General features: G+C 27.3%; 1 protein-coding gene across 1 annotated transcript; it reads right to left on the reverse strand.

Moving 5' to 3' along the window:
* Positions 1-589: 589 nt before the first annotated feature.
* On the reverse strand, positions 590-9,576 carry LOC119663971 (thioredoxin-2-like). Its single transcript, XM_038073556.1, has 3 exons — positions 9,471-9,576; positions 2,216-2,362; positions 590-756 (listed from the first exon to the last, which is right to left on the reverse strand). The coding sequence occupies exons 1-3, from the start codon at positions 9,492-9,494 to the stop codon at positions 607-609; spliced, it is 321 nt and encodes a 106-aa protein (XP_037929484.1). The 5' UTR covers positions 9,495-9,576; the 3' UTR covers positions 590-606.
* Positions 9,577-9,845: the final 269 nt, after the last annotated feature.

A 9,845-nucleotide genomic window follows, 5' to 3' on the forward strand; every position in this document is an offset into this window, starting at 1 on the left:
TTCATATATTACAGTTGTCTGCTGAATAAAATATCTTCCTCTGATCTGAACTATAAGTTAGTAGAACTATAAGAGTGATCTATTTCGAATAACTACGTGTAGTGTGTGATCCCAATAATACAACGGAATACTCAACTAAGATAAGCTTAGATAGATAGACCTATTGGCCCCTAGAATTACCAAATAGATAATTCTTGATTCTTAACTAAACAATGAAAAAATAACTGATATTTGCCACTTTTTATAATTTTACTGCAATTTAATAATTATGCCGCTTAGTAATAAATATTAATGCTGTTACAAAACATATATGACCCAATTTATTTGATATAAAAAAAAAAACGTTTATATGTATTTTAAAGAAAATTCTGAATTTATTGCAATTTCAAAGCATCTACATAACAAAATTTATGAAAATGTGCTAACAATTACAGTTAAGAGATAAAAAATAAATTTTTTTAAGTATATTTTCGTTGGTGTTTCTCCTAATAATGCAAAAAATTCAAACTTTCTGTTTTTTATGGAATTTAAATAATTACGTTAACATATTTACTTAACACATCTTAAAGGAAAAAATTGTCTATTTAACTTTTGTGTAATAACATTTTATGCCAATCTCTCTATGTAAGATGCCAATTTTTCAGCATTTGCACCAGCAAATTGCTCCTTAACTTGTTTGTTCTTGATGAAAAGGAAGGTTGGCATGCTGGAAACATTGTACTCCATAGCAATTTCTTCGCATTCATCGACATCAACCTAAAAATAAAAATTATTTAATATCATTTTAGTAAAAATATTACTTATATACACTAGATATAAATTATATATGTATATATTATATTTTTCTGCTATGATGAGAAAGAGTCTATGGAACATCTGATCACCAACTGTGATGCACAAGGCCACAGAAGAAATAAAATTTTAGATGCATACCAACTAGAGGATGAAGACTTTCGAAAACTCCCTCCGAAGGAGCTGGTTCGATTCCTCGAGATACTGAATGTCTAAATACAAACGAGTCCACAATATATCAAGCTGGTCACGGTGCATAGGGGCCTTAGCCTAACTCAAAAGCCCTCAATACCATTGATCATATTATTCTAAAAACTGCAGACAATATGATCTACATTCTATCTAAATAAAATACGAAACTTCGACTAGGTTCAAAGTGAGTACAGATCTACTCATCATCTCTGAGGTACTCAGAGGTCTTCTTAGACAACCAAGTGATACCTGCGCCTTGCAACTTAATTGCAAGAACAAAAGCAACAATGTTTAAGAAATTATTTGTTATCATGGAAAACAAAAACTATACCTCTCAAGAAACGGTAAACAATATCTCTATTTACTTACAAAAGGGAGGTTTTAGTAAATGTATTTGCTAATAAAAAAATATATTATCTTCAGAATTGAAATAAATTTTTTTTTTAAAAACTTCAACATTTTTTTCGGAACAAAATACTTCTGCTATATGTTTTACTCACCTTTTGTATAATGAGGTATTATAAAGTAATAGATTAAACTCTTTAAAATATAAAAGCCAAATATTGTGTATTTACTAGAAAAAAAATTGAACTAATTATATCAGCTAAAGGTTAGTTTTAGAAGTAAAATAAAAATATGAAGATATATATATATGAATCTTAACCAAATTTGAAGTATGTTTTCATAGTCCTGAAATGACAAACTAATAAAAAATAGGAAGGTAAAGGAAGTTAGAATTTGATTTATTGACAAACATATTCTAAAAATTGGTCAACTTCAATCTGTGTGACAGATGAAATATTGTATTAAAAATAAATAAAAGTTTGGAATATAAGATTTTATCAAATTGCTGCTGTTTCAAAATGATTATTTTTAAATAATTAAATAATAATTATTTAATTATTATTAATATATGTATGATTAATTAATTTTATATAAGCTTTCCATTCGTTGAATCATAAAACCTTGTGCAAATTCATCATTTAATTTTAAACGATAATCTAAATCCGGCTAGCATAAAGAAGTATTTGTTAAATACATCATCTATGACTCAGTGAAAGAGATTTCTTTATGAGGAAATAATCTATGTACATGAAATGTAAGTTTTTCTCATTGTAATTCTTAGAAATCTTAAATTATGTGTTAATAAGAATATTAAAATATAAGTAATTTGTTAGTATTTTATTATAATGATGACATAATACATAATATATATTATTTTGTGACGTACCTTAATAACCACAACCTTTTCCGAATGTTCCTTGGCCAATTCTTCCAATTTAGGTGAAATCATTTTACATGGGCCACACCAGACGGCGAAGAAATCGACAACAACCAATTTGTCGCCAGCATCTTCAAGTTGTTGATCGAAATCAGTCTAAAATATAAAAGAAAATTAATGTTATTATCTTTAAAATAATAAAGTTTTATTAATGTTTATATAGAGAAATTTATATATGTATGATATATATGTCGACTTAAAATTTTTAAAACATTGAAAGTAAAGCTGAAATAGATTCAAAGTCCCGATGCCATTCGTGGCCACCGACGATCAAGTGGCGTTCAACACCTCCCAAAGGGACTTCACAAGAAGGTTCCAGCGGGTTATTACAACAACAACAGAATTGAATATGGAAAAACGAATTATGCTGTACTGATACCGACACATTAAGGAAAAATAATTGAGTGCCCTTTTATTAAACAAAGAATTAATTAAGTTTAATATACGTTTTGCATGTACTAGTGATACCAATTACTTTGGACTGTGCGTGCATACCAATGTGTAAAAGAAAACTATAATAATAAGACTAAGTAAAACAGTCTTCCAGAAATAATTTTGGTATGAATCAAAAATAAAAGTAACATTTGGAATTGCACTTGGCTTATTGTCATAGTGAAATATATGATAGGTTTAAAATGGCTATGCTCTTTATAGATCGTTATAGTGCGAGAGTAACACCCTTGATTAAAATGTCTGGACAAAATTAAAAATAATTGATTGCTGAGATATAAATTTGAGTAAGTTGTTAATATTTTTTGTTACTTATGGACACTTATTGCTTCGCATATTGCATATAATAATATAATTTTTTGGAAGTATTTTAATTTATTTTTGAAATTTTGAAGTTAAGACTTTGGAAACATCCTATTTATTATAGTGAAGCTCACAGCATAATAATAACAGTTAGTATAATAGTTAGAAAATAATGTTTAGTATTTTTTAGTTCTTGCTATTATTAGCTACAACATTGGATGTAGAGATTTATATAATATTAAAATGTTCTATGTTATATCTCAGTAAATTATATCAGATTTCGTGACTAAAATCTTAAGATAGTATTGAAATAAAAAAAAAACAAAAATTGAAACAAGTATAGAATTTCTCTAAAGTAAATGAAGAATATTTAAGAGCTTGTTTTGTTATTGAGAATAAATTTGCTAAAATTAATTACTAAATCAAGAATCTCTTTATTAATCAGTTGGCAATATGTGAAAGCAAATAATTAAAAAGTAGAATTCTATTAAGCGTGAATACAATAATTCTTATTAATTTTATAATATATACTAAAATAAAAATTAGCTTATTATAAAATTAACTTAAACGTTAATACGCCAATAGCGTATAATATTCATTTATATTCTTCAATAAATGACATAAGTCACGCCTTAATAAAATGTTAATCTACGTATAAAATTATAAAATACACTAAGGTAAAGACTGCTTATGATTAACTCACTTTATAATAAACTTGGCGCATAATTCTGCTAACACGCATTCAAACACGTACAAACATACTAAAACCTTTCATTGAAGTTAGTCAGCAACTATTTATACATTTAATTATGATTAATAATGGACAAAAGGATGATTCCAAACATTGAATTAAGCTTTGTATCTCATCAGAAATTTCTACAATAATAAATGTAATATCTTTAAAGATGGACCCTCTAAACTGAAGAAGAAGATCATCTTCTAAACTATGTTGAAATTTTTTTTTATTTTAAATTAAGTAAAATTTTACAATCGTGGCATTTTTTAAAGTTTCAATGGTATATTTTATATAGAAGGAATATTGTTAAATTCCTTTGTTTATTTGGGTTTCTTTCATTCGTTTCAGAATTCTACTTAATGCCCGTTTATAAGCACAAGCATTCACTCATTCGAAATTTATTCTTAGTTTGAAATCTTTCATAGTATTATTGTCTAAAGAATACACTATAAAAAAGGTCCCATGTTCTAATGCTAATAAAACTACTTCAATGCACCACGGTATTTACTGATTAATCATGTGAACTCTATCATCATGATTAATATTTATAGTACATTTAGTTTCTGTATTATAATCTACAAAAAATGGTTACTTTATTAGTATATTTTAACTATATATTTTTTTCTGATTTTAAGTATGTGTTTTATGGATTATAATTCTATATTACGTTTGTTTAATTCTCACAAAAATGCACTAAATATTTATTTAGATCACTGTAAATAATTCATGAGGTCTGAATATTTTGAATTGTTTAGGATCAGATTATAGACCTCCAAAAATGTGTTATATCAATAGTAGAAGTTATACTTAGAAGTAGTTAAAATATTAATAAAAAAAAATTGTATTACTCATGTTTTGTGGGGTAAATTATACCATCAGATTGCTGCCCGGAGAACTACAACTATTTAGTAGAGATTCCGAAGACTTTATTTATAAAGTAAGAGTGGTATATATTATGTTTATACATGCGACATGATGTTGGATTACCCATGTCAATTAAAATCTATTAATAATATAAATCACATAATCAACAGCCCATTATATCAACCAAATAATAAATACTTGATATCTACATATATCCCCGGATATGATTAATTAATCCTTAAATTGAAAAAATAAATAAATAAAATACTAACACTCGAGTAAACTTTAAACTTAGTTCGAGAACTAATTTTTCATAACTAGGTCTACAGTTGTAAAGTTAATCTGAATTTACATAATTCATAAGTAAATATATTAATAAATTTTTAATAAAAAAAATTTTCAGTTTATCAGTGTTTTACCACTATTTTTGGTTTGTTTTGAGATATGAATTTATTTTTACTAGAACTTCCACTTAATATTATTATTTATATTATTTTTTATATTTACTTGGCTTTTCACATAGGTCTAGTATGAATATTAAATTATTCACTTCATAGTCTAATCAGTATTTACGGTTTTTCGTGTTTAATATAACTTTCATTCTCCAGCTCAGTTGTTGTCAACACATTTCACTTATCTAGAATAAATAATAGTGGCTACATGCATATATGTTACATATATGTATGTACATTTATAAAGTACATATTGGCATATCAACAAGGGGTGTAAATATACTCGTCATTTTTATATGATAAACTCATTCCAATAAAATGAATGATATTTCAAATATTTGTTAAGGATATATGGAGCTGCAGTTGCTCTTTAAATGTAAAGGGAGTCATTATGGGGGATGCGTTGAACGTACAAAACTTATGCATTGATACACCTTTTCACAATTTTAACCTCCACTAATGTGATAGTATCAGCAAATAAATACAATAATTATACTGTCACGTATATATTTTTTAATCAATCACGAAAAACTACACTCTTAATTGAATGTAGGTAGACGACAGACAAGCGGTAGGTAATCAGGCAGAAATGAAATGAAAAATTTGTTTGAATTGATTGAAGTACTCGTATTTTGAACAAGCAAATAATTTTACTTTTTAATAAATGAATATTTATATAACAAATATCAACACAAGTTTCACACATCGGTTTATAAACAATAGATTTTATTCAAATACAGACTTTAAAAAAAAAAAAAACTCAGTCATTACAAAGTATTTGATACTAATTTAAGAGGTTAAGAAAATAGTCTATTAAAGTGAGAGAAATAAACATTTGCGTCACATTTATGTGAACAATATTTGAATTTATTAGGCTATGACGAAATACACTGACTACTGACGAAAAAATTGATTTCTTCTTTTATATAGTGAGTGTGAGCTTCGAAATTCTGTTATTTAAGGCATCTAAGTTACATGTTAAAACTGCAGGGATATATCAATATCCAACGCTTAATACCATCATGTACGGAAATCTATCAAAAGAGCCTAAGAACAAATTTGCATTTTAAATTTTGCATCACCTAAACGAAATTTACATTTACTCCTATTCTCATTTTTGGGCCTAGATTCGAACAATAATTGCTTGTAAAATTACTTAGTGCTTGTCGATCAGCGTTGCTTGTCATGTTGCATGCCGTAGCTCTACTTGTCTACGCATACTGAAGTTTTTACATACATACTCGTCATCTAGTATTTAAAACAGAGAATTAGGCAAAGCCAACTATAAAGTGACGTCATAGTGACGTACACTATAAAAACAAGTATATGCATGCAAAAATATATATGCGGCGCAGTTTACCTTTTTAGTTGTTGTTTGCAATTGTCAAAGATTCAGTCAAGATTAATTGAAGGTTACCCTAAATGTGTTATAAGAGGTGCAATAAAAACAATATAAAAACCTATCTATCTGAAACGCCTTGATGTTGAAGATATGCCTTAAATGTATTTTATTTATAATTTTTTTGTTTTTTCTGGATTTTGACTTTTATTTCGGACGTTTGTTTTAGTATATTCTATATGTATTTCGTCAAATTCGTTATTGCCTTCATCCTAATATTAGGAAATAAAATTTAAAATCCTAAAAAACAAAAATGATACCTTAAATGTTATACTCATTTACAATAAAGGTTATAAAAATTTTTATGTCAGATTTCAATCATTTTTGTACATTTTATTTTTTAGAAAAAAAAATGTGTATAAAAAGTTGGAAGCCATGAAATAGTCATATTCAGTTAAACTTCCATAACTCGAAGTTCAATTTTGCAAAGAAAAGGTTCGACATATGAAGACTTCGAGTTAAAGAATTTTTTTATTTTTATTTTTGGAAGAAACTAGAATTAGATTTTAAGATATTAATTTATTTTCAATCAACTAAAGCAAAGAAGTTATAGTGAAGTAAAATATTCAGAAATTGGAGTTTGGGACTTTAATTTTTTTCTTATTTTCAATGAAAAGAGATTCCACTTTATTCATACTCTTATAGTGATCATCAATTGGAATATCATTCGTTTGTAAATAAAAATTCAGAGTTTTGAAGGAGTCTTCTACTTTATTCTTGGAAGGCTGATGAACAATTTCATTCACCGAACCCTCGATATCCCTTTCCGTTGTGCTTAGAATCGGATCCACTAATTCGAAGCTATAATGCTTAATAATTTCGTCATCTGTGGGAAAGCTTCATTGTCAAGCTCAATATAATCGTTAAGAGAAGCATTGGAAGTTATTTTAACACCTTTTACTTTAAACCACGCTGCCAGCGACTGGTATTTACACGAAGAAACAACATAAGAAAGAAAAATTTAAATATTGGGTTTGGAAAAAGGGATTTCCCCTAACAGCAAAATACTTTTATACTTAAAATAAAAATTCGACTTATAGAATGCACTTTTCCATAATCCAAACGCCACGAAACACAATTTTTGTTCGAGTTATGGAAGTTTGACTGTATATGGCTTAAAAATAATTATAAGCTGATCATCCTACCGCAGACTAAAAGGGTTAAAGTTTAGTCCTTTTAAACGTTTCTACGCTATTGATTGTTGTGTATTTTTTTATTTAAACTTATTTATTTAACTATTTATTACTAAGCAATAGGGACTAATGATTTAATGGATTAACCAATTATATCAATTTATTTGAAACGCATTATTCCTTCTGTTGTGGCAAAAAGTAATTGAAGCAACGTTGCTGCGGTTACCAGACAAAGCCCAAGCAAATCTCATTTTTTTTTCCAATTTGATTTGATAGAATTTAAAATTCTTAGTAAAACACAAATGAAACTAAAAAACAAAATAAACTTGTTTTCGAATTGTGTTTTTTATAGAAATTATAATATTAACATAAATTGATTTTGACTAACGTCGGTCGGGGTCGGCATTACTCATATTTCTATTGCTGTCCAACAACAATTTTAGTCATGACCAACCATGTTGTGTAACTTGTATCCCAAAAGCTGCAGCTTTCTTGTGATGCCAATCTAATACAGTAAACAACAACAAAAACATATACAATTAAACCAAATGGCACTTCCCAAACACAAACAACACACAGCAAGTGCGGCAGGGCAGATCCACAAACGCAAACAACAAATACAACGGTTGCTCAAACTGCTGTTCGTGTTAAGTATGACGAATGTTGTTACTTTGGCAGAAAATTAGAAAATAAAATTACGTCATGAATTAAATTGAACGTTTGAGTGGGCAATTAAAAAATTTTGATACAAAAATCTATAAATTATAATAATTAATATTTCAACATTCCATTATACAAAAAATGGCGGAAAACAAATGAACATGACTACAAAACTTCAAGCACAGCACCCGCTGCTCTATGGATTTTTAACGCTAAACGCCGCAAACTTCATACTCAACTTATGTCGCAAATAATATTTGCTAATTGATAATTATTTTCATTTGTAAAACTTTATTTAAATTTTTATTTTACACTAGTAGATGACCCGGCGAACTCTGTTCCGCCTTAAAGGCAATAAATAAGCAGTTTTTTTTTAATTGGAAAAAATACAAAAAAAAAAAAAATACCTACATTAATCATTCATAATTTATTTGTGTATTTTAGTACACATCGCAAATTATCTATTTGTTGACCTCTGTTGTTCGCTCGACCTTCAGTCCTTAAATTTGCAGTATTTCGTATTCTTCTTGCATTACGGCTTTGTCGGGAAAGATTCGATCGTCTTGGTCGCGGCATTATTAAAAAACTAAAAACTCAAATTTTCAACCATACCATACATTATAATTGTTAATTATTTATTTTGTTGAGTTTGCAACAACCAGGTAGTTTTATTGATTAAAAACGATATTTATTGCAACACAAACTTATATTGATCTAATACAACTTTTAAAAACACATTAACTAAGTTATATTTCTATCTGTTAAATTTTAATAAAATATTTTCTTATATCAAAAATTTGATAATTTCAAAACCTACTTTGTCGTGAACGGGATAAACAGGTATCCTATGTCCTTCTCCTGGCCTTAAACTACCTCCCTGTCAATTTTCAGCTAAATCGGTTCAGCCTATGTCCTTCTCCTGGCCTTAAACTACCTCCCTGCCAATTTTCAGCTAAATCGGTTCAGCCGTTCTTGAGTTATAAGTGGTGTAACAATAACACATCTTTCTTTTATATATATAGAGAAGATTAATTATATTAACATCAATAACACTGCACTTTCAAAATCATTTAAAATTAAATATTTATAATTTCGACATTGAACTTGTCTTTAACAAGTATTTCATTCAAAATTTATTAAAAACATTTATATCAAAAAGGAATATATATGTATATGTATCAGCACTTTGTACTTACTTTGTACTTACTTTGTTTTTAACTATATAGACCATATTGATTTACGTTAATTAGAAGAATTTACCACTTGTACGAACAAACGCTAACTAAAAAAATGTGCCAAAGAAACTTTAATTATAATTGAAATTTTACGGCGAATTTGAAGCGAAATATGGTGAGCAATAAAAAATTTTTTAAAATTGTGAACCCTTTCCTTCTATTCTGGTTTTGTGTAATAGTACAATTTGGATAACATTTTATATAAAATAATATACTAACTTTTTTTTTTGGATTTTGTCATAAACCATTTATTAAAAAAGAAAACTACAATAAAATATTTTACATTAACTGTGAATATACCTGTTTGCAATTTGGGTAGCATTTTATATAAAATTAAAATATAAATA

This window comes from Teleopsis dalmanni, unplaced genomic scaffold (assembly GCF_002237135.1).
Source record: "Teleopsis dalmanni isolate 2A unplaced genomic scaffold, ASM223713v2 unscaffolded_contig_1201, whole genome shotgun sequence".
Lineage (NCBI taxonomy): Eukaryota > Metazoa > Arthropoda > Insecta > Diptera > Diopsidae > Teleopsis > Teleopsis dalmanni.

Excerpts from the sequence above, each read along its gene's own strand:
- LOC119663971 (XM_038073556.1), bottom strand. The coding sequence starts at position 9,494 with ATGGTCTATATAGTTAAAAACAAA. Across the intron at positions 2,363-9,470 it reads TCTATATAGTTAAAAACAAA|ACTGATTTCGATCAACAACT; the intron begins GTAAGTACAAAG and ends TTTATATTTTAG. Across the intron at positions 757-2,215 it reads AAAAGGTTGTGGTTATTAAG|GTTGATGTCGATGAATGCGA; the intron begins GTACGTCACAAA and ends TTTTATTTTTAG.